The sequence below is a fragment of the Scyliorhinus torazame genome, chromosome 2 (genome assembly GCF_047496885.1).
Source record: "Scyliorhinus torazame isolate Kashiwa2021f chromosome 2, sScyTor2.1, whole genome shotgun sequence".
NCBI lineage: Eukaryota > Metazoa > Chordata > Chondrichthyes > Carcharhiniformes > Scyliorhinidae > Scyliorhinus > Scyliorhinus torazame.
In genome coordinates this window covers 206,133,511-206,159,675 of record NC_092708.1, presented here as the reverse complement: position 1 = coordinate 206,159,675, position 26,165 = coordinate 206,133,511, and the positions used below count along the sequence as shown (strand labels likewise).

General features: G+C 48.9%; 1 protein-coding gene across 1 annotated transcript in view; it reads right to left on the bottom strand.

Annotated features, from left to right (window-relative positions):
• Positions 1-6,375, bottom strand: part of col6a1 (collagen, type VI, alpha 1) — a 128,575-nt gene extending 122,200 nt beyond the window's left edge. The window contains exons 1-2 of the mRNA XM_072483020.1: positions 6,125-6,375; positions 5,539-5,668 (exon numbers count right to left, since the gene is read on the bottom strand). Of these exons, the coding sequence (XP_072339121.1) occupies positions 5,539-5,668; positions 6,125-6,212 (218 nt within the window). The 5' untranslated portion in view covers positions 6,213-6,375. The remainder of the gene's footprint in view (positions 1-5,538; positions 5,669-6,124) is intronic.
• Positions 6,376-26,165: the final 19,790 nt, after the last annotated feature.

The following is a 26,165-nucleotide window of genomic DNA, read 5'->3' as shown; positions in this document are numbered from 1 at the left end:
AAGAGAAATGCGTGTGCCACACAACCCGACTAGCCATCCTCGGCTACGTCGTGGAAAATGGGGTCCTAGGGCCAGACCCCGACCGCATGCGCCCCCTTAAGGAACTTCCCCTTCCTCGTAGCCTCAAGGCACTCAAACGGTGCCTGGGACTCTTTTCCTATTATGCCCAGTGGGTCCCCAGATATGTGGACAAAGCCCGTCCACTCATTAAGACCACGGATTTCCTCCTGAAGGCTGAGGCTCAGTCGGCCTTCAGTCGTATCAAGGCCAATATCATCAAGGCCGCCATGCACGCGGTGGACGAAACCATTCCCTTCCAGGTAGAAAGCGATGCATCAGATGTCGCCCTGGCTGCTACCCTCAACCAGGCGGGCAGACCGGTAGCGTTCTTCTCGACACTCTGCAGTCGAGAAGGAGGCACAAGCATTAGTGGAGGCTGTGCGGCACTGGAGGCACTACCTAGCCGGTAGGAGGTTCGGCCTCGTCAACGACCAACGGTCGGTCGCCTTTATGTTCGATAACGCACAACGGGGCAAAATAAAGAATGATAAAATTCTGAGGTGGAGGATCGAACTCTCCACCTGCAGGTACGATATTACATATCGTCCGGGGAAGCTCAATGAGTCCCCAGGTGCTCTGTCCCTCGGCACGTGCGCCAACGCGCAGAAAGACCATCGGTGGGCCATCCACGATGACCTCTGCCACCCGGGGGTCACCCGGCTTGCCCATTTCATCAAGTCCCGCAACCTACCTTACTCCACGGAGGAGGTCAAGGCCATGACCAAGGCTTGCCAGATCTGTGCGGAGTGCAAACCGCACTTCTATCGACCAGACAAGGCTCGCCTGGTAAAGGCCTCTGGGCCCTTTGAGCGACTAAGCGTGGACTTCAAAGGGCCCCTCCCGTCCACCAACCGCAACACCTACTTCCTCACTGTCATCGACGAATTCTCCCGCTTCCCATTCGCTGTCCCCTGCCCCGATGTGACCTCGGCCTCCGTAATCAAGGCACTGCACAGCATCTTCACCCTGTTTGGTTTCCCCGCTTATATCCACAGTGACTGGGGTACATCTTTCATGAGCGATGAGCTGCGTCAGTATCTGCTCAAAAAGGGCATCGCCTCGAGCAGAACGACCAGCTATAACCCGTGGGGAAACGGTCAAGTGGAGAGGGAGAACGCAACAGTTTGGAAGGCTGTCCTTCTAGCCCTACGGTCAAGAGGTCACCCAATCGCCCGCTGGCAGGAGGTCCTACCCGATGCCCTACACTCCATTAGGTCGCTCCTCTGTACGGCCACGAATGAGACCCCTCACAACCGTTTGTTTGTCTTCCCGAGGAAGTCCAGCTCTTGGGTCTCACTTCCACGTTGGCTGACGACTCCAGGACCAGTTCTACTCCGGAGGCACGTGAGGAGCTATAAGTCAGATCCACTGGTCGAGAGGGTCCAACTATTACACGCAAACCCTCAATACGCCTACGTCGAGCACCCCAACGGCAGGCAGGACACCCTTTGCCTGCGAGACCTGGCACCCGCTGACTCGCCCACCGACGCCCCCCCTTCCACAGACGCTACCCTCCTCGCACCGGCTGTCGTCTCCGACAGCGCCCCCCCCATAGCGCCCCCCCAGCCAATGCCGGCACCAATCACCCCAGTCACCCCGGATACCCCCCCTGCTCCAACGCGGGCAAAGGCTCAGACAACCATGCTCCGGATATACCACCACCGAGGACGACCATATCCGTCGCACCACCGCAGGAGCTGAGAAGGTCGACACGGGCAATCAGACCACCCAAAAGACTGAACTTGTAATTCCACTTCACCCCCGACGGACTATGCCTTTTTCTTTAAACAGGGGGTGAATGTGATGAATTATATCAGTGTACATATGTATCTTTAATGCATAGGCCCCATTAAGTCCGGGTTTGGAACCCTGGGGGACTCCGCCTCCGGCTCCGCCCCCAGGAAGCTGTATATAAGGTTACGTTCAGTAGGCAGCGTGCAGTGAGCACACTTCTCGGCAGCTGTCTTGTTTTCTGGTAATTAAAGCCTTTGTATTATCGAACTCCTCTCCTGAGTCGTAATTGAGGGTATCTCAGGGTTGTTGTGGGGGACGGGCAAGATGTGATGAGAGGAGAATTCCAGTCCATGGCAGGAAAGGGGCTTTGCCGGCCTCTCAACGTGCCTAATATCCTAGCCAAACTGGAATGTTCCAAAATGGCCAGGAGACAGGAATGTACCGGCACACAGTCAGTATTGGGAAATTGTGGCCTGCCCATCTCCAGTCATGTCTCCTCATGCGATCGAAAATCCTGCTCCAAGTAATGATATCAACTCCTAAACTATTTATTCTTGAACACTGTACAAGCACAGGCGCAATAATCTGAAGACACACCTGATGCTACGGTAACAAAACCTCTGAGGACAGAGGCACCTTGGACACTGAATGAATTGGATTGCATACCAGAAACTGCTTGAGATGATTGTTCGCTAACCAGGTACAGTGTCATTGCTTTCCACCCGTCCAAAGGTGTGCAGGTTAGGTGGATTGGCCATGCAAAATGTCGCTTATTGTCCAAAAGGTTAGGTGGGGATATTGGGTTACTGTAATAGGGTGGGGGTGAGAGCCTAGGTAGGGTTTTCTTTTAGATGGTTGGTGCAGACTCGATGGGTCAAATGGCCTACTTCTGCACTGTAGTGATTCTATGACTCAATGAGGTAATATAAGTTTTATTTCGAAAATAGCCATCTCACTTGGTAAAACTAGTTGAAAATAGTGAAAATTTAGAGTCTAGTGTTGTATTTTAATGTAAGGCAAATAAGAATTGACCTCAAGTTATCTTGTGCACCTAAACAAGTACTGTGCCCACAAAACAAATCACCTCTCATAGAACTGGTAACCATTACCATGTATCACTTCATAAGTAAGAAGTGTCAAGATTATGTGGCCTAGTAATGGCCAAGCTCATTGACTTTTGGTGGGACTGGAAGATCCTGGTGGTGAGTGCGGCCAGGAAATCCTGGCCAAGGTATCAGCTGTGACTCAATGAGTAGCCCTCTTACCTTTGAGTCAGAAGCTGTGATCTCAATTCCAGGAACTTGAGTGTATAATCCAGGCTGACATGTTAACGGAACACTGAGGGAGTGCTGCACTGTCAGCGGTACTGCCCCCTCCAGATGAGATGTTAAATCAAGATCCTCTATACTCTACTGTTGGGAAAGATGTTGTGGCTGTATAAAGGAAGCACAGGAGAGGGTGTTGTGGCCAATATTGCTCTCTCAACTAACATCACTACAAAACAGATTTGTCAGTCATGATCAAAGTTCTGTTTGTTAAACTGGGAAACAGATTTGGCAAAAGAATCAGGGGCAAGATGATGGAATGTTTCTCCTCCTCGGCAGGTTTTTAATCCAGAGTACAGTGCCTGAAATGTGGTGGAATCAGATCCAGGAATAACTTTCAAAAAAAGATCCTGATAAAGGTTTGAAAAAAGTAAGGAAGATTGCAGGGCTGCAGGGAGAGTTAGAGCAATAGGCCAATTGAATTGTTCTGTCACAGAGCTAGCACAGACTCAATGGCCAAATGTCCTCCTGCCGTACTGTATGATTTTATAATTACAACAATGATTCAATTTTTTTTTAAATTACATTGTTGGATGCATGGGACATCCTGAGATCTGGGGCGAAATTCTCCACCAACGGCGCGATGTCCGCCGACTGGCGGCAAAAACGGCGCCAATCAGACGGGCATCGTGCCGGCCCAAAGGTGCGGTATGCTCCGCATCTTTGGGGGCCGAGCCCCAACATTGAGGGGCTAGGCCGACGCCGGAGGGATTTCCGCCCCGCCAGCTGGCGGAAATGGCGTTTGTTGCCCCGCCAGCTGGCGGAAATGGCGTTTGGTGCCCCACCAGCTGGCGCGGAAATGCGGCGCATGCGCAGGAGCGTCAGCGGCCGCCGACAGTTTCCCGCGCATGCGCAGTGGGGCGAGTCTCTTCCGCCTCCGCCATGGTGGAGGCCGTGGCGGAGGCGGAAGGGAAAGAGTGCCCCCACGGCACAGGCCCGCCCGCGGATCGGTGGGCCCCGATCGTGGGCCAGGCCACCGTGGGGGCACCCCCCGGGGTCAGATCGCCCCGCGCCCCCCCCAGGACCCCGGAGCCCGCCCACGCCGCCTGGTCCCGCCGGTAAATACCAGGTTTCATTTACGCCGGCGGGACAGGCAATTTCTGGGCGGGATTTCGGCCCATCCGGGCCGGAGAATCGAGCGGGGGGTCCCGCCAACCGGCGCGGCCCGATTCCCACCCCCGCCCAATCTCCGGTACCGGAGACTTCGGCGGGGGCGGGGACGGGATTCATGGCGGCCAACGGCCATTCTCCGACCCGGCGGGGGGTCGGAGAATGACGCCCCATGACCGGTACTGTCTCAATGTTAATACTCTTGACCCTATGTTCTATAATGTGATCATGTCCATAATTTTCCACGGGGCAGTTTACTGCAGCAATATTTCTCTGTTTAGACTGACAAAGCTAGAGGAGAACTAACATGCCTCATGATTTTTTTAACCCCTTGCACATCTGGATTACCCCAACATTGGTGGCCACGTCTTCAGCTGTCCACGTCCTGTGCTCAATCCTTCACCGCCCTCCCCAACTCTTCCATCCCCATTTACTCATTTAAGATGTCCCTTTGACAGGTCTTTGGTCACCTAGAGTTCCTACAGTGCAGAAGGAGGCCATTTGGCCCATCGAGTCTGCACCAACCCTCTAAAAGAGCACCCTACCTAGGCCCACTCCGCCACCCTTTCCCTGTAGTCCCACCTAACCTGCACACTGTTGGACTGTGGGTGGAAACAGGAGCATACGCAGGAAACCCTCACAGACATGTGGAAAACATGCAAACTCCAGATATTCACCCAAGGTCGGAATCTAACCTAGGTCCTTGGCTTGTGAGGCAGCAATGCTAACCACTGTGCAACTGTGCCACCCTTGAAAACCATCTGTCCAAAAACCCCTCATCACGTGGTTTAGCGTCTAGTTTTACCTGGTAACACTGGGCAGCACCTTGGGGATATTTTGTTGTGTTTGAAGGGACTATGTAAATGCAGCATGTCGCTATGTGAACTGTGGGGTTCTGCTGACATTTTTGCTGCTCTGATACTCAGGCCCCAAACTGAACTACTGGCAGAAATCTGTGCAATGTTGTCACAATAACAAACCACCAACCCTGTTTAACCGATTAAAATGGCCACTTGGCCATACTGACAGCAGATACAAATCCCCTCCCCTCGATGGAGAACCGAGTCATTAGCGCGGCCACATTAGGAAGGGAGCAATGTGAAGGTGAGAGATCACAAAAAAGAGGTAGGCAGACTTAAAAAATGGAAAGATTTGGAGAAAGAACCAGTTTAAGTGGAGGTAACCTTTCTCGCTCAACCTGCAGTGCCACCTTCAGATGAAAAGAGAATTACAAGTAATCATTTCTTTCCACTTACGGTGCAGCTATGTACAGTGAAAGGAATAGAACAGCAAAGAATGCGACCATTACCAGTTTTGTAGCTTGTCGACGAAATTTGTTGTGAACCTCTTGACAAGGTCTACAAGGGACCCGTAGGGCTGAAGTCTTAAAGCAACACTTTCAGATGTGTCCAACACAAAGAATAGATCAACAGGGCAATCTGTGAAAACAAGGAATGATAGGAATACCTGGTGCTTGGAACGGATCAAGAATAGCCTTAAAAGCTGTCTCACACTTAACGGTCCAGCAAAACTGCTTTGTTACAATTTGCAAGTGAAGTATCAAAACCGCATTAACATACAAGCAACAACCATCACCTTCTTGCATAACTTGCCAATCTGGTTGTTTTACCCTGGAAAGAATCCCCCCCAAATCGTTATGCATGGAATAGCAGGCACTAGAAATCTTTTCCTTTTCATTGTCTACACCTGAAGTCCAGGCTGCAAGTTATATTCGTTAATCGAGAAGGATTCTGCGCAGAATAATTACGATAAGGATTTGGCTAATCACAGGTCAGCCTGTAGCATTCGTAAACCCAAAGCAATCCTGTCATTTTTAAAGAATTTCCTTGCAAACAGTTCAAACTTTCTCCGTGATAAGCACTGTAAGCACCCACCTGGATGATATCCACTGTCCTGTTGTGCCAGCAAGATGGTCCATGTGGAGCTAAGCTCAAACAGGAGCAATAATATTTTCAAAGCCATGGCTGCCACCACTCTAGTGGGCTTGTGTGCTGAGCACACAGGGACTGTGGGAGAAGCTAAACAGAGAGAGAAGGGCAGTGGGAGAGGCAGAGAGGCTGAGGAGAGGAGTTGAAGCCTGCGCCTCTGCTTCCGACAGAGATCAACTGTGAAGTAGGCTGGCCCTAAGCAGACAGCCAGGAATTAGGAACGGGAAAGTATGCGGTCTCCATACAGCTATGTGAACTATCCAGATGCCAAAAGCCTCACTCTTATAATCAAGCTCAATTTATACATCCCAAACAACAAGATTGCATTTTGCCGACACATTTGAAACATACTTTTCTATATGTTTGCTAAATGAAGATGAACATTTTATATTTAATTTGAAAGAATTCAATGTCGAGAACCCCCTTGGTCCCCCACCCCTTTAGGGTCACGCCCATCATTGCTGGCAGATTTAGCTCCCAGGAGTCTATAAGTGTGTGGGTCTATATTTAAACAGGCTATTGTTTTGTGTGTGAGAGCTAAATGGGCCCCATCATCACCCCTGCATAATTGAATGTAGTTTTGATGCAGAAATTGTTTTCACTGGTGGACCAGCAATCCGAGGACACCCATTTGAGATAACTAGGAAAAGAACATGAGAGGGCTTTTTATTTACACTCTGTGTTGTTAGGCTCTAGAACACACTGCCTAAAAACAGATTTAATAGGGACTTTCAAAAGCAAATAGGATAGATGGGTTTATATGGGTGCACGGCAGCACTGGTTAGCACTGCTGCCTCACATCTTCCAGGTTCGATTCCGACCTTAGGTGACTGGAGTTTACACGTTCTCCCCATGTCTGCTTGGGTTTCCTCCTGGTGCTCCGGTTTTCTCCCACAGTCCAAAGATGTGCAAGTTAGGTGGATTGGCCATGCTAAATTGCCCTTCAATGTCCAAAACGTTAGGTGGGGTTATTGGGTTACAGGGATGGGGTGGAGGCATTGGCCGAGATGGAGTGCTCTTTTAGAGGTTTGGTGCAAATTTGATGGGGTCAAGGGCCTCCTTTATCACTGCAGTTATGCCTTATGCATATGACTATGATATGTTGAAAGAGAAAAATGTGCAGAGTTATGGGGAGTGAGGTGGAGAGTGGGAACTAATTATGTGGCATTTTCAGGGGGGAACAATGGGCTGAAGGGCTTCTTCTGTGCTGCAAGTTTCGATGATTGAATGACTATTGCCAATTTTCTTAACGCAATTGGTCCCATTTTTCCAAGACAATGGAAATCCAGTGCTTTTGTCAATCTGCTGGTACAACTGCTGAGCCCACAGCCCCTATTTCAATAATATCATGAAGTGATCCCATCTCTTCCTGATGGGATCAAGGCACACCTTTTCATTAAAATGGCAGCAGGCAATATTCACAGAAACATAGAAAATCGGAGTAGGAGGAGGTCATTTAGCTTTTCAAGCTCGCTCCGCCGTTCATAATGGTCATGGCTGATCATCCAACTCGATGGCCTCATCCCACTTTCCCCCATATCTTTTGATCCCCTTTGCCCCAAGTGATATATCAAACTGCCTTTTGAAAACATGCAGTGTTTTGGCTTCAATTACTTCCTATGGGCACAAATTGCACAGGCTGACCATTCTGAGAGATGAAGGTATTTCTCATCTCAGTCCTAAATGGGGTCCTGTTTTACAATTGCTAATCCCCTCCTGACACTCTCTCACCTGTCATCACAAACCCATTAACTCTGCTCATGTGGAATTACATAGAACGTACAACACAGACACCGACCACTCAGTCTAACTGGTATATGGTAGTGTTTATAGAACATAGAACATAGAACAATACAGCGCAGTACAGGCCCTTCGGCCCACGATGTTGCACCGAAACAAAAGCCATCTAACCTACACTATGCCATTATCATCCATATGTTTATCCAATAAACTTTTAAATGCCCTCAATGTTGGCGAGTTCACTACTGTAGCAGGTAGGGCATTCCACGGCCTCACTACTCTTTGCGTAAAGAACCTACCTCTGACCTCTGTCCTATATCTATTACCCCTCAGTTTAAAGTTATGTCCCCTCGTGCCAGCCATATCCATCCGCGGGAGAAGGCTCTCACTGTCCACCCCATCCAACCCCCTGATCATTTTGTATGCCTCTATTAAGTCTCCTCTTAACCTTCTTCTCTCCAACGAAAACAACCTCAAGTCCGTCAGCCTTTCCTCATAAGATTTTCCCTCCATACCAGGCAACATCCTGGTAAATCTCCTCTGCACCCGCTCCAAAGCCTCCACGTCCTTCCTATAATGCGGTGACCAGAACTGTACGCAATACTCCAAATGCGGCCGGACCAGAGTTCTGTACAGCTGCAACATGACCTCCCGACTCCGGAACTCAATCCCTCTACCAATAAAGGCCAACACTCCATAGGCCTTCTTCACAACCCTATCAACCTGGGTGGCAACTTTCAGGGATCTATGTACATGGACACCTAGATCCCTCTGCTCATCCACACTTTCAAGAACTTTACCATTAGCCAAATATTCCGCATTCCTGTTATTCCTTCCAAAGTGAATCACCTCACACTTCTCTACATTAAACTCCATTTGCCACCTCTCAGCCCAGCTCTGCAGCTTATCTATATCCCTCTGTAACCTGCTACATCCTTCCACACTATCGACAACACCACCGACTTTAGTATCGTCTGCAAATTTACTCACCCACCCTTCTGCGCCTTCCTCTAGGTCATTGATAAAAATGACAAACAGCAACGGCCCCAGAACAGATCCTTGTGGTACTCCACTTGTGACTGTACTCCATTCTGAACATTTCCCATCAACCACCACCCTCTGTCTTCTTTCAGCTAGCCAATTTCTGATCCACATCTCTAAATCACCCTCAATCCCCAGCCTCCGTATTTTTTGCAATAGCCTACCGTGGGGAACCTTATCAAACGCTTTGCTGAAATCCATATACACCACATCAACTGCTCTACCCTCGTCTACCTGTTCAGTCACCTTCTCAAAGAACTCAATAAGGTTTGTGAGGCATGACCTACCCTTCACAAAGCCATGCTGACTATCCCTGATCATATTATTCCTATCTAGATGATTATAAATCTTGTCCCTTATAATCCCCTCCAAGACTTTACCCACTACAGACGTGAGGCTCACCGGTCTATAGTTTCTACTCCTCTAACCTCCTTGCAGGCCTCTTCATCAATCCCGATCAGCATAAACTTCAAGCCAATTTCTCCCTCATGGATTGATCTAGAATACCCTTAAATGATCAACTGCAAGGGCAGCATGGTGGTGCAGTGGCAGCACTGCAGTCTTACGGCACCGAGGTCCTAGGTTCGATCCCGGCTCTGGGTCACTGTCCGTGTGGAGTTTGCACATTCTCCCCGTGTTTGCATGGATTTCGCCCCCACAACCCAAAGATGTGCAAGGTAGGTGGATTGAACATGCTAAATTGCCCCTTAATTGGAAAAAATGAATTGGGTACTCTAAATTTATTTATTTTTTAAAAATGATCACCTGCAGCTCTGCTGGTCACACCCTTCCCTCTGCTTCAGAAGGTTCTCATTTTAAGTCTCACTCGGGACTTGAGTGCAAAAAGCAATGCTGACATTCCAGTGCCCTATTGAGGGAGTGCTGCAAGGGTGGAGGAGCAGTCTTCCAGATGAGGTGCTAAAGCTGAGGCTCTGTCTGTTCTCTCAAGTGGGTATAAAAGATCTCAGGGCTCTATCTTGATGAAGAGCAAGGTAGTGAGTTCTACATTCTCGCCACGCTCTGGGTAAAGAAGTTTCTCCTGAATTCCCTTTTGGATGTATTAGTGACTAGAAGACCAAAGGATGTCCGAGCAGGAGCCCATCGAGTCTGCTCCGCCATTCATGGGACCATGACTGATCTGGTATGATAACCCTCAACTCCTCTTACCCATTTTATCCCCATAACTCTTGATCTACCTTACTGATGAAAAATATCAGCCTTGAACTTATTTAACGACCCAGCCTCTACAACCCTCTGTAGTAAAAAAATCCACAGATTTACGAACCTTTGAGAGAAGAAATTCCTCCTCATCTCTGTCTAAAATGGGTGACCCCTTACTCTGAGATTATGCCCTCTGGTCGTAGACTCTCCCACAAGGGAAAACATCCTCTCTGCATTCACCCTGTCAATCCCCCTGAGAATCCTATATGTTTGAAAAAGGTCGCCTCATTCTTTGAAACTCCAATGAGTACAGACCCAATCTACTTACCCTCTCCTGATAAGAAAACCCCTGCATACCTAAGATCAACCTGGTGAACCTTCTTTGGACTGTGTCCAATGCCAGTACACCTAAATAAGGGGGCCAAAACTGTTTACACAATTCTTATATTCATTCCTATATCTTGCCTCCCCTACAAGTGGAAACATCTTCCCTACGTCTTACCTGATCGATCGTTTGACCTTAAATACCTGTATTAGATCAGTTGAGACTAAAAAGTAGGAAAGGTGTGATTTAATAATAATCTTTATTATTGTCACAGGTAGGCTTACATTAACACTGCAATGAAGTTACTGTTAAAAGCCCCCAGTCGCCACACAGTATGCATAAAGTATTATCATCATCAGGGCTGATTTAGTACACACACATTGTTAGAAAAAAGTTATGTTAAAAAGTGTACATCAGTAGGATTCCCTCATGACAATGAATCTTAAAATGTTTTTACTTTTTGGGTTTGAAGTAGTGATGTGGTGCCATCTTCCATGTTTGTGCCATCAGTAACTCAGTGGGTAACATTCTGATCTCAGAGACAGAACATCATGGGTCCAAATCCTCCTCCAGAATCTGAATCCAAAAATCTGGGCTGAGACTCCTATGCCCACTGTGGGAGTGATGCACTGCCTAAGGTGCGGCAAAGTACTTAATTGTCTGCCTGCTCAGGTGGGTATGAAAATTCCCAGGCCTCTACGTGATGGAAAGAAGAGGAGTTCCCCCAAGTGTCCTAGTCAAGATCTATGCTTCGATCAACATCACTACAAACAGATGATCTGGTTATTTCATCTCATTGCACATCTTGGCAGCAATGTTTCCCACGTTACAAAGGTAAGGGTGCTTCATTGGCTGTGATATGCTTTGGATTGCCTGAGCTCAGGGAAGGGGCAATGCAATTTTAAATTTGCCTTTCTTTGCTTCTGCTGCTGAAAGGGATGAGGGGTAGGGGGGGATTGGGGGTGCAGGAGTACTGTGGGGGTCCTCAGTGCAACACTGCTCTTGCATCTTGTCCAACTCGAATCCAGTTGGGATCGGTTTCAATGCCAAACAATAGCTGGGATGCTGTCCATGGATGTTGGCCGCAGCGAAGCAGGCAGTTATGTTAAACTTCCTCATAGAATTCTTTGGAAACAAGGGCGCTACCAAAAAATACATCACAAGGCCAAATAAAATTTCAACAACTCCTGAGCATCCAGCTTTATTCTGTCCTAATATTTCTTACTCTCTGTTAAGATGTTCCTTCACATGATTGTTTGCAGTTGGCTACTAATCTAGAGAACACCCTCTTGCCTGATGCATAAGACATTTTTTTAATCCTAAGTCTTTCATCCACAGATCCATCATCTCTCTGGCACGACCTAATGAGGAAACAACAGAGTCCCATTCTGGGAGCGATTAGCAGAGCTGTTCCCAGCGCTTGCAGCTTGGAGCTCCACTCGTCAGTCCAGGAAAAGATCGGGGCCCCATTTTTAAATGCGCCCCGAAGACTCGGCCGCCCCGACGTAACCTCCTGAACCCCCAATGCCCCAAGTCATCTGTTGGGGGGTCCACATCCCACCTCATATGGGCAGGTCACTCCTGGGTCTGATCTCTGGCATGGGAAAAATGCCACCTGGACACCTTGGCACTTCCAGACTGGAACCCTGGCAGTGCCACCTGGGTACCCCAGCAGTGCCAGGGTGGCACCTGGGTGGTACTGCCAGGGTGCCAGGCTAGCAGTGCCAGGGTGCCCAGGTAGCATCAGCAATGCAAGGGTGCCATCCTGCCTAGAGGCCAAGAACCTGGGGTCCCCAATTGCCTGGGAACCCCCCCCCAACCCTGAGTGCCATTCTGCCTGGCCCCCATTTATGGGGACCATTCTAAACAGCACCCGACTGGGGTCTCTTCGGCGAGGCTGGTAGATCCTGTGTCTCAGTTAGATCCAGCATTTGCCTCCTTAAGTGAGCTCTTACGGTCTCGTTAGATCTCATGGGGTGTAATGGCCATCAGGAATTCCAAAAGAGGCCTCTCGTGGGACCTACCAGCTGCACTCCATCCCGACTACGACGGGATGCAGCCGGTAAATCGCAACCTCTCCCAACTTCATCTACATGTTCGCTTCAGTAAATATCCCTTTGTGCGTTCATTGTCTTTTGAGGTTAATATTCAGCTGGAGTTAGTAAGGAATTAATATAAGGGAATGTAAGCTTGTGCCAAAGGAAATGAGCAAAGCGATTAAATTCTAATTGCACTTAAAGTCACTAATAATGGATTGAAAAAAAGTTACAATTAATCGCAGTAGCTACTTATTAGTTTGTTTAACATCAAGATATATCCACCAATTTAACAAATCTAAGCCCCAAGTAATGAATTATTTCCAGGACAATATAACAGATAACTTGCAAATTAATTAATTAATCTAGATTGCAAGATAATTTTTTCCAGGACAACACGGTGGCACAGTGGTTAGCACTGCCACCTCACAGCGGCAGGGATCCAGGTTCAATTCTGACCTTGGGCCACTTTGTCATGTTTGCGCATTCTTCCCGGGTCTGCGTGGGTTGCCTCCTGATGCTCCAGTCCAAAGATGTGCAGGTTAAGTGGACTGGCCATGCTAATTTGCTCCTAAGTGTCCAAAGGTTAGGTCTCGGATGGGGTGGGGGAGTGGGTAGGATGCTCTTTCAGAGGGTCAATGCAGACTCGATGGGGCAAATGGCCTCTGTCAGTCCTGTAGGGATTCTATGATATGATAAATAGCTAACAAATTAATTAATCAATCTCGCTCTCAAGATGAATTTTTTCCAGGATTATATAACAGACAACAGGTTAATTAATTAATTAAGGTACGGCAGTGCAGGTAGTCGGTTGGGCCTGTAGTCTTTAAGGGTTGGTGGGCAACATGCCGATGGCACACTGCCACATCTGCTAGAATGCCTCTGTCTCACTACACTTCAGTTCTGAGTCATTCAGCTGAAGCCTGGGCTAGAGGTGCTCTATTGCAAAACGGAGCTGGGGGGGGGGGGGGGGGGGCAACTGCAGGCAATAATTCTCAGCAAGGAACCAGATGTAGCAGGATTAACTGAAACATGCCTTAATAAAGAACAGGACCAACAGTTAAATATTGCAGGATATTTAGGAGGGAGAGGGAAGGAAGATGGAGGTGGGGTAGCTGTATTAATTAGAGACAACATATAGGCAGTAGAAAAAAGGGACATAATTAACATTAAGATAGACACAGAATCCATGGAAATTGAGATAAAGGATCAGAAAGGACTCATCACATGAATAGCGTTAATCTACAAACCATCTAATAGCGGAAGGGAAGTAGAGGAAAAAATATGTAGGGAAGTTTTTGAAATAATTAGAAGACATGGAATAATTATCTTGGGAGACTTCAACTAGCCCCAAATAATCAGATATGAAGAGGTGGGAAAGATGATTGGACATTTTCCTTTCTCACCCAGTTTGTAAGAAGCTCAACTCAGTTTAGAATGGGAAATTAATGGCATTAGTCAGGAGTGTGATGGAATACTCTCAATTACCTGGATGAGTACGGCTGCAACACTCAAAAGGTTTGACAACATCAGAAAAAAAAAGCCTGCATGATTGGCACCATTTAGACATTTAGTCCCTCCACCACCAGTGCACAGTGGCAGCAGTGTTGAACCATCTACAAGATGCACTGGTGCATAATACCCTACCAGTTATTTTATTTTATTTTATGTTTGTTCTTTTTTGGTTTGTTTGTGTGTGCTCTTCTCTTCTATATATATATCTTATTCTGTGTACATAATGGTAAATATACTTTGTTCAAAAACCCAATAAAAAACATTTATAAAAAATAAATAAATAATAAAACATGGTGGGTGAATAAAAAAGGAAGGATAAAATTGAAACAAAAAAAGGACATACTACGGACATGATTCTCCGGTACCCCAGCCGTGTGTTTCTCGGAGGCGCGCCATTGGCTGGCAGCGGGATTCTCTAGTCCTGGCACTTGTCAATGGGATTTCCCATTGAAGCCACCCATGCCACTGGGAAACCCGCAGGGAGGAGGGGAGTGTGCTGCTGGCGGGAGAAAAGAATCCCAACGGCTGGAGAATTCTGGCCTAAGTATTTCCTTACTGACTTCTAGCAGCCCAGGTGGAGGCATAGAGTCAGACGTGAATTGTGTTTCATATTTTTTACTTCTAACCATTTTGCCACGTGTAGTAAAAGCTGCAGAATCTCAATAGGTCAGGCACACTCTGCCAAGAGAAAAGATAAGTCGACATCTTGGGCTTGTAAAGTTGTTGTCAAGAGAGGAAAGTACAGGACTGCCAATAACCATTCATGACTATTAAAACATTGAAGATTTATCGTCTGGACCCTGTTGAAAGATCCATGAAAAAGGATTTGTGCATTTTATATTAAGTCCCGAAAGATGTGTGTGTTAGGTGAATTGAACATTCTGACTTCTGGATTTCCTCTGCCTTTGCGATATACCAGTGGGTTATGGAGAACATCCTGAGGGGTCTGCCCAGGGTGGCCGTATACCTGGATGATGTCCTCATCACTGGTGCCTCGGACACGGAATACCTCAAAAACCTGGTTGGAGTCTTCCAGCGGTTTGAACAGGCGGGCGTCAGCCTCCAGAGTGAAAAGTGCGTTTTCAACACCTCCAAAGTCATCTATCTGGGGTATTGGGTGGACAGGCAAGGCCTACACCTTGTGGAAGACAAGGGGCGGGATTCTCCAGCCCGCCACACACGCTTTTAGGTGTGAAGTGCCCCCGCTGGCAGCGGGATCCTCTGTCCCGGCAGCCGGCCAACAGTATTTACCATTGTGGGCACCCACATGTCGTCGGGAAATCCGGCGAAGCAGAGGATCCTGCCAATGGAGAATCCAGCCCAAGGTGCAGCCCATCCGGCTGGCGGACATCCCACATGGTCAAACCGAGCTTCGCTCTTTTTTAGGGCTCGTCAATTACTGTGGGAAATTCATCCCTAACCTGACCACGCTGCTCGGCCCACTCCACCAACCGTTGAAAAAGGTGTGCCAGTGGGAATGGAGTCCACCGCACCAGAAGGTGTTCCAGGAGGTGGAACAACGGTTGTCCTTCGCGAAACCGCTCACACATTTTGACCTTGCCAAGCCGCGCCGTGTCACATGCGACGCTTCTCCTTATACATCGAATGTCTGATGGATCGGAATGACTGATCGCTTTCGCATCCCGCATACTCACCAATGTAAACCGCAACTGTGCATAAACCGAGAAGGAGGGCCTGGCTGTCATTTTCGGAGTTCGCAAATACCATCAATATGTCTCCGGCCATGCGTTTATAGTTTATACTGACCACAAACCCTTGCTCGGACTGTTCAAGGAAGATTGTATGATTCCCCTGAATGCATCCGCCATGTTCCAGCAGTGGGCTTTGCTCTTGGCCGCTTGAAAATATACGTTGGAACCCCACCCAGGCTCGCAGATCCTGCACTCTGACGCGTTGAGCCACCTACCCTTCTCCACGAGGCCGCTGGCACCCGACTCGGCAGCTGAATTTATTGTGGCCCTCCATTTCATGGACTCCCTGCTGGTCACGGCGGCTCGCATCAGAGAGTGGGCCCAGATAGACCCGCAGTTATCTCGGGTCCGATACATGTTTCAGTATGAAGCCCAGCACCGGGCCGCGCCCGACAACTTGAAAGCCTACACTACGAAGTTCATGGAGCTTAGTGTGGAGGACGGCTGGGGGACATGCGTAGTCGCCCCGGTACACTGCCATGTGCTAATGCTGCACGACTTCCTCAATGGACACCCGGGGGTATCAAAAATGAAGATGCTTGTTCGGAGATACATCTGGTGGCCCAGAATCTATTCTGACATTGAGAAGGTGGCCCAGCGCTGTGCCATGCCAAGAGCACCAGCAGGCTCCGCCGGCTGCACTGATGCACCCATGGGAGTGGCCACGGAGGCTATGGTCCTGTATCTATGCCAACTTGGCCAACCCATTGCAGGGGGCAACATTCCTAATCATGGTGGATGCCCATTCAAATTGGCTCGAAGTCCATAAAGCATGAGGGCGACCGTGGACCTGTTGCAACACACCTTCAGCATGCATGGCATCCCTGAAGGGTTGGTGTCCGACAACGGCCTGCATTCATCAGAGGGTATTCGAGATGTTCGTGGCCTTGAATGGCATCCGCCACGACTGGACCAGCCCAGTCCAGACCACTTGGCCTCGAATAGGTTGACTGAGTAGGCGGTCTAAACATTCAAAAGAGGCATGAAGAAGCTGATCACCAGATCCTGGGAGACCAGTCAGGCCCAGGCCCTGTTCAGCTACCGAATAACTCTTCACACCACCACAGGAGTGGTGCCAGCGGAGCTACTGATAGGGTGTTGCCTCAGGACACGTCTGAACTTGGTCTTCCTGGACATCAGTGTGCGGGTCCAACGCAGGCAGGACTGATCAGAGGCGAATGCTGGCCGGTGCAGGTTGGCTGTGTAGTTTCAAGCCCGAGGACGCCATCTACATCTGGAATTTCAGCGAGGGTGGCCCAATGGGGCAAGGGATGGTAGTTGTGTTTACCAAAATAAACCTGAGTTCATTTTATCCTACCATGCGTTCTTGTGCCTCTTCATTGGATTCTACAATAGTATTATATTTATTTGGGCAGCACGGTAGCACAAGTGGATAGCACTGTGGCTTCACAGCGCCAGGGTCCCAGGTTCGATTCCCCGCTGGGTCACTGTCTGTGCGGAGTCTGCACGTTCTCCCCGTGTCTGCGTGGGTTTCCTCCGGGTGCTCCGGTTTCCTCCCACAGTCCAAAGACGTGCAGGTTAGGTGGATTGGCCATGCTAAAAATTGCCCGTAGTGTCCATAAGGGTTGGGAGGGGTTATTGGGTTGCGGGGATAGGGTGGAAGTGAGGGATTAATGTGGGTCGGTGCAGACTCGATGGGCCGAATGGCCTCCTTCTGCACTGTATGTTCTATGTAAGTGGATCCCGGGCATTGTGCTTAGGCTGATTGGACTGGTCTCTCATACAGTCTGGGTTCAGGGATAGGAAACCAGCCATGACTTGGACCACATCCACAGCTGCAGTCAGGAACCGTCGGAGAATGCTCAGGATGCACCAATCACAGATCTCCCATGGTCTCGTCACCACCTCCACCCATCAATGCCCAGGAGTCTGAGATGCCTGACGCCGACCCGATGGACTCAGACACAGATTCTGACATGGACGTTTGCCCGCCTGATGTTGATGTGCAGCCACCCATGCCGGTCACACCGCTCCTGTCTCACCGCTCCCACGCCAACAGCAATGACCAGTGAGATACATGTCCCAGACCTGCCCTGTTGATACCAGAATGCCGTCCATTTCCCAAATGGACAAAAGGGCCTCCGCCTCAGCTGATGCATGTGGATGTTTCTCTGGACTTGGGGGAGGGGTGTTACGATCCTCTCGGAGATCATGGTCTATGCACCATCCGGTTTACCATGACTGCCACTGAGTATGAACTCTCCCGGTTAAACGGAGCGGTGTTTCCCCTTAATGAGGGGGAACCTCACTGTATAAAAACCTGGATGCAGGTCAGGAAGGGTGACCCTTTGGGCCAAGGAGCCTTAGTTGTGTTCGATGTATGTACCAAAATAAACCTGAGTTCATTTTATCCTCACGTGCATTCCTGTGTCTCTACATTAGATTCTACAATAGTATTATATGTATTTTGTGCAGTAAGGGTTAAAAGTCTGGGTTAGTATGTGACTGCTGCAGTCATGTTTTTAAAAATCCTGGTTTGAAGGGCAGCTAGGCTTTTTTGAGCAGAGGTGCAATTAAAGCATCATAAAAGTAAGATCATAATTCACTCCAGCCATGGATATTGTTTGCTGAAGTTGGACGAATGGAATTTAAAAAATATTAAGATGGCCCCCTGGGGAGTTGATAATTCGAGATATTGGGCGGGATTCTCCCGCAATTGACGGGATGGCCCGACGCCGGTGCCAAGAACTGTGCGAACCACTCGGGCGTTGGGCCAACCGGAAGTTGCGGAATCCTCCGTCCTTCCGGGGACTAGACCGGTGGTGGATGGGCCGGCGTGAGTTGGCACATACGCAGAACCACCCGCGTGGTTCCGCGCATGCGCAGACCGGCCTGCGTGTTCCTGCGCATGCGCAGGGGCATTCTTCTCCATGACGGCCATGGCGGAGCCCTACATAGGCCGGCATGGAAGGAAGGAATGTCCCCACGGTACAGGCCCACCTGCAGATCGGTGAACCCTGATCGCGGGCCAGGCCACCATAGGGCCCCCCCCCCGTGGCTGGCCCCCAACCGGCGAGGCGTAAACCCCGTCCGAAAACCGCCGCCGGAGAATAATGCAGCCAGCGGCGGAGCGGCGGGGCGGAATTCACGCCGGCCACCGGGGATTCTCTGCCCCGGCGGGAGGGTCGGAGGATCCTGCCCATTGTGTTTTGTTTCAGTAAGATGATGTAGTTAATAGGAACATAGGAACAGGAGTAGGCCATTCAGCCCTTCGAGCCTGTCCCGTTATTTAATGATATCATTGCTGATCTGTGACCTAACCCCATATACAAGCTTTGGGCCCATATCCCTTAATATCTTTGCTTAACAAAAATCTATCGTCTCAGATTTAAAATTAACAGCAAACTGCTGTTTGTGGGAGAGAGTTCCAAACCTCTACCCCCTTTGATTGAATAAGTTCTTCCTAACATCTCTCCTGAACAGTCAAGCCCTAATTTTTAGACAAAGCCCTCTAGTTTTAGCATATCCAACCAGTGGAAAATGTTTGTCTCTTTCTACTCTGTATTTCCTTGTTAATACCTTGAATACCTCAATCACCCCTCAAAGTTCTAAATTCCAGCAAAAACAGGTCTAATTTGAGTAATTGCTCCTCGTAACTGAAGCTTGTCATCCAGGTATCATTTTTCTAAACCTACGTTGCACTTCCTCTAAGGTCAAAATATCCTTCCTAAGATGTGGTGCCCAGAATTGCTCACAGTACTCCAAGTGGGGCATAACCAGGGTTTTGTATAGTGGCAGCATTATCCCTATGTCTTTATACTTCAATTCTCTCGATATAAAGGCGAGCATTCCATTTGCCTTTTTTTATGATTATTTTCTGCATGTTCATGGCATTTTAAGGATCTATGCATCTGGACCCCCAAGTCTCTTCGGACATTTACTGTACCTAACTTCTTTTCACTTGGAAAGTAATCTGCTCTATCCTTTTTTGATCCAAAATTGAGAACTTCACACTTTCTTACATTGAATTCCATCTGTCACAATCTTGCCCATTCACCTAGTCTGTCAATATTTTCTTGCAATTTTATGCTAACATCTAGGCTGTCTACGGTGTCACTTAACTTTATATCATCAGCAAATTTGGATATATGACTTTTTGTGCCATCATCCAAGTCATTAATGAATGATGTGAATAATGGGAAGAGCCAGGGGCTGGAGCAGTCACGTGTTGAGGTTTCAGTTTTTTAAAATCAGTTTCAGATTGGGATGTGAACAGAGAAGCAATTGATCTCAATACAATAAGTTTAGATCTGTCTGTGGACAGACGAGCAATTTCTTTCAAAACAGTGAGTTAAAGATTTACCTGTGAGCAAGACGGGAGCAGTTTTTCAGACTGACAGTTTAAACAGTAGTTTGAGATAGGCAAGAATCTGCAAGCTATTTCCTGGAAGGCCTCTTTCTCAAAGTGGTATATCCATGACATCTCTTCAAAGCAAGTATTCCTGGGTTGGCTAACTGAATTTAAAAGTAGATTTCGACCTGAGATGGTTTTTACTTGAGTGGAGACAAAAGATAACAGTTAGGAATTAGTGTTTCATCATATTGCTGAGCATTATTTAACTGTAAACTATTTTCTTTTTAATATTAAAGTTAGTAATACTATGTTAGTAATAAAGTTTGTTTTAATATTTCCCTATTTGTGCATGGAATCACTCCTGGAGCGAAATATCCTTTCCTCACAGTCTTAGCCTGTCCAGTAACCCAGCAACTGTTGGTGTCTGGTCCAAGATCTCAATAATTGGCCATAAAGCACTTGCAAGCCCTGTCTTTTTCACTATGTGTAAGAGTGTGTTTATCCCTCCCCACCCCATATCATAGTCCTTTTTAAACATTACTCCCCAGTTTTATTTCCAGTCATATGAAAGGGTGCTCACACCTGAAATGTAGCTCATTTTAACTTGTCCAGGGAATGCAGGAGGAACAGGTGTCTGTGTTTACAGGAGGCTAAAACATCCAGAAACAACCGTGTGCTGAGATGCCCAATGCTGAAATCAGTGCTCCTCTCCCCGCCCTCCACCAACCCTCTGCACAAATTAATCCCTCAGCCAGCAGTCCATCCCTCTTACTGACACTTATTATTCGTCTTCTACTCTTGCCATCTCGTTCTGCTCATGGCTGAAGGTAACAGTGGAATGGAGAGGACAGTGGAGTTTGGATTGTTAATGTCACTGAACTAGAAATCCAGAGGCCCAGGGTGTGGATCCCCCTCAACTAATGGGTTTTGAATTGAGTTAATAAATGTGAAAACATTTTAAAAGACTAATTTCCACAATAGTGACCTTGAAACTGTTGTGGATTTTTGTAAAAACCCACCTGGTTCACGAGTATCCTTTTGCAGCAAAATCTGGACAATATCCAGGCTTGGGTTGACAAGTGCCACAGAATGACCATCGCCAACACAAACAGATTTAATCATCGCCCCTTGTCATTCAATGGCATTACCATCGCTGAATCCCTCACTATCAACATCCTGGGGGTTACCATTGACCAGAACCCGAACTAGCCAGATAACTACTGTGGCTACAAGAGCTAGGAGTCAAGTAGCAAGTCACTCACTTTCTGACTCCCCAAAACATGTCCACTATCTACAAGGCACAAGTCAGGAATATGATGGAATATTCACCACTTGACTGGATGAGCTCCAACATCACTGAAGAAGCTCGATTGATTGGCACCCCATCTCCTTCCTTTAACATTCATTTCCTCCACCGCGGACAGTAGCAGCCACAAGATTCACTACAGCAACTCACCAGGATTCCATTTAAAAAAGAAATTTTAAAATATTTTTATTCTCCTCCTTTTTCACATTTTCTCCCACATTTACACCCATCAACAATAAACAATAATCAGCAAGATATGTCAATCCCCATAATATCAATGATCCCATCCGCCCACCAACCCCCAAACATCAGCCCGCATGTTTACAAAAACAAATGACAAAAAGGAATCAGGGATTACCCGTAGTCACCCTTAATCTACACAGCCCCCCTCCCCCCCACCACCCCACCCCCATCACCCCTCCCCCCTACCTCCCCAACTAATGCTCGATGTTATCCAGTTCTTGAAAGTGCATAATAAATAGTGCCCATGACTTGTAGAACCCCTCCGAGCTTCCCCTCAGTTCGAACTTAACCTTCTCAAGGGTCAAGTATTCAAACAGGTCCCCCCGCCACGCTAGGGCACTGGGTGGAGAGGCTGCTCTCTATCCCAGCAGGATCCGCCTTCGGGCAATCAACGAGGCGAAGGCTATGATATCTGCCTCCGCTCCCGTTTCCAACCCTGGCTGGTCCGACACCCCGAATATGGCCTCCTGGGGACCCGGGTCTAGTTTCACACGCACCACCTTGGAAATTACCCTAAACACCTCCTTCCAGTACTCCCCTAGCTTTGGACAGGACCAAAACATATGAACGTGATTCGCGGGCCCCCCCCCGCAACGCTCACACACATCCTCTACTCCTTCAAAACATTGGCTCATCCTCGCCCTCGTGAGGTGCGCTCTGTATACCACCTTCAGCTGTATCAGCCCCAACCTCGCACATGAGGTGGAGGCATTCACTCTCCGGAGCACCTCACACCAGACCCCCTCCTCTATAACCTCTCCCAGCTCTTCCTCCCACTTTGCTTTGATCCCTTCCAGTGGTGCCTTATCCTCTTCCAGAATAGCTCCGTACACCGCTGACACTGCCCCTTCTCCAGTCCCCTTGTCGTCAACACCTCCTCCAGCAATGTGGAGGCCGGTTCCTCTGGGAAGCTCTGTATTTCTTTCCTGGCAAAATCCCGAACCTGCATGTACCTAAACACTTCTCCCTGCTCTAGCCCATACTTCGCTTCCAGCTCCCTCAATCCTGCAAACCGACCCCGAAGAAACAAATCTTTTAGCGGCTTAATCCCCTTCTCTTCCCATTTCCGAAAACTTCCATCCCACCTCCCTGGCTCATATCTGTGGTTCCCCCGAATCGGCATTTCCCTTGACCATAAGCCCAACCCAAAGTGTTGGCGAAACTGCCTCCAGATTTTCAATGAAGCTATTATTACCTGACTCCCTGAATATTTCCCCGGAGCTATCGGGAGCGGCGCTGTTGCAAGTGCCTTCAGCCCCGACCCCCTGCATAAACTCTCCTCCATTCTGACCCACTGAGAATCAACCCCTCTGACCCAGCTCCGCACTTTCTCCACGTTCGCCGCCCAGTAGTAGTACAACAGGTTCGGGACACCCAAACCCCCTGCCTGCCTTCCCCTCTGTAGCAGCACCTTTCTCACTCTGGCCACCTTCTCTCCCCAGAGGATTGGATAGGGTGGACAGTGAGAGCCTTTTTCCTCGGATGGTGATGTCTAGCACGAGGGGACATAGCTTTAAATTGAGGGGTGATAGATATAAGACAGATGTCAGAGGTAGGTTCTTTACTCAGAGAGTAGTAAGGGTGTGGAATGCCCTGCCTGCAACAGTAGTGGACTCGCCAACACTAAGGGTATTCAAATGGTCATTGGATAGACATATGGACGATAAGAGAATAGTGTAGATGGGTTTAGAGTGGTTTCACAGGTCGGCGCAACATCGAGGGCCGAAGGGCCTGTACTGCGCTGTAATGTTCTATGTTCTATGTTCTATATGAATGAGGTAATCCTTCCCTCAATCTCCCTGAAAAAAGACTTTGGCAGGAAAATCGGTAGGCATTGAAAAATAAACAGGAATCGTGGCAACACATTCATTTTAACCGCCTGTACCCGACCTGCCAGTGACAGAGGAAGGCAGTCCCACCTTGCCAGATCGGCTTTCACTCTCCCCACCAAACTAATGATGTTGTACCTGCGAAGCCTCCCCCACTCCCGGGCAACCTGCACCCCCAGATACCTAAAATGACAGCCCCCCCACCCCTGCCCCCACTCCCGGCCGAGACACCACAAAGTACTCACTCTTGTCCAGGTTCAACTTGTGCCCCGAGAAATACCCAAATACCCGCAGTAGCTCCAATATTCCTCCAATCGACGCACTCGGCTCCGACACATAGAGCAGCAAGTTGTCGGCATATAAGGACACCCTATGCTCTATCCACCCCGCACTATTCCTTTCCATGCTCCCGAACTTCTCAATGTGATGGCCAACTGCTCAATCGCAAGTGCAAACAGCAGGGGGGACATAGGACATCCCTGTCTCGTCCCATGGTGGAGAGAAAAGTATCTCGAACTGATATTATTCGCCTTCGGTTCCTTATATAATAGCTTTACCCAGTTCACAAACCTTGGTCCAATCCCAAACCGCTCCAGCACTGCCACCAGGTACCCCCATTCTACCCGATCAAACGCCTTCTCGGCGTCCAATGCCACAACTACCTCTGTTTCCTTTCTTTCCACAGGCGCATAACAACGTTCAAAACCCTCCTAATGTTCGAAAACAGCTGCCTCCCTTTCACGAACCCCGTCTGATCCTCCCCTATCAACTTCGGAAGGCACTCCTCCAGCCTACCCGCCAGTACCTTCGCCAACACTTTTACGTCCACATTCAGAAGTGATATGGGCCGATACGACCCACACTCCGTCGGATCCTTATCTTTATTTAGTAACAGTGAAATCGATGCCTGCCCCAAGGTTTGTGGCAACACCCCCTTCCCTATTGCCTCCTCAATCATCCCCACCATCAGGGGTGCCAACCTATCCTTAAATTTTTTATAACATTCCACCGGAAACCCATCCGGCCCTGCCACCTTCCCCGGCTGCATCCTCCCAATCGCATCCTTTATCTCCTGCTCCACTATTGCTCCTTCTAATGTAGCCCTGTCCCCCTCCCCTAGCCGCGGGTACTCCAACCCATCTAGAAATTCCTACATCTCACGGTCTCCCCCGAGTGGCTCTGACTTGTACAACCTCTCATAAAACTCCTCAAAAATCTTGTTAATCAGCACTGGGGCCACCACCAACTTCCCTGCCCTATCCTTCACCTGAAGAATTTCCTTTGCCGCTGCCTCCCTCCGGAGCTGACCTGCTAACATGTTCATAAACTGGACCCCTTGCTCGTCTCAGTTGGCGCACCGCCTTCCTGGTGGACAGTCGGTCGAAGCTCGCCTGGAGTTCCTTCCTCTTTTCCAGCTTCGCCTGGTCCCCATCCTCTGCATACATCCTATCTACCTCCAACATCTCATCTATTACCCTCTGACGCTCCAACCTCTCCTCCTTAGCCACCCTGGCCTTAAACAAAATTACCTCACCTCTCACCACCGCCTTTAGAGCCTCCCAGACGATTGCCTTCGACACCTCACCCGTACAATTGAAACCTATATATTCCTTAATTACCTTTTCAATTTTCTCACAGAACACTTGGTTCCCCAAAAGCCCCACATCCAGTTTCCACCCCGGTCTCTTCTTCAGTGCCATATCCACCCAATGTGGAGCGTGATCTGACACTGCAATTGCAGAATATTCCGACCCCTTGACTCCAGCCAGCAAAGCCTTCCCCACCACAAAAAAGCCGATCCGCGAGTATACCTTATGGACCGCTGAGAAAAACGAGTACTCCCGTTCCCTTGGGTGCAGGAACCTCCAAGGGTCCACCCCTCCCATTTCCACCATTAGCCCAGCCAGCGCCTTCGCCCCCCGCTGATGGGACCAGCAAGCGCGGCCGTGATCTGTCCAACCTTGGCTCCTGCACCAAGTTCCAGTCCCCCCCTACAATCAGCGCATGCTTGTCCAAGTCGGGAATAGCCCCAAACACCTTCCTCGCGAATCCCACATCGTCCCAAATGGGACCGTATACACTTAACAGCGCCACTAATCTCCCTTCAAGTGCCCCTCTCACAATCACATATCTACCCCCCTGATCTGCCACCACCTTCTCCATCTGGAAGCGTACCCTTTTGCTGACCAGCACCGCTACCCCTCGAGCCCTTCCATCAAATCCGGAGTGAAACACTTGGCTAACCCAGCCCTTTTTAAGTTTCACCTGGTCCTTCACCCTCAAGTGAGTCTCCTGCAGCATTGCTACATCAGCTTTCAAATTTTTAAGATGTGCAAGCACCCTTGACCTCTTGACCGGACCTCCTAACCCTCTCATGTTCCACGTGATTATCCTTACTGGGGGTCTCTCAACCCCCCCACCTTTCTTATCCACCATCACCATACCACCGAACCCTGCCCCATAAGCCTGACCCGCCCCTGTCCATTGTTAACATCGAACCCCTTCCCCCCTCCCAAGAACCCCCCTCCCAAGAACCCCCCCGACAAAAACATCCCCCAACATCCATCCCTCCACCCCCTCTTGCTCACCTCGTAGGCCCATTGAAGCCTGCTATCCAGGCTCCAACGTCCGCAGTCCTCCTCTCACCTCACCCCCGTTCACTAACTGACCTTAGTTTGCTAGCGCGGGTGGCTCCCCCCGCCAAGACCTCTCGCCCCCTTCCGCCCAATCCCAGAGAAAGAAACGCCAAAACAAACCCAACAAT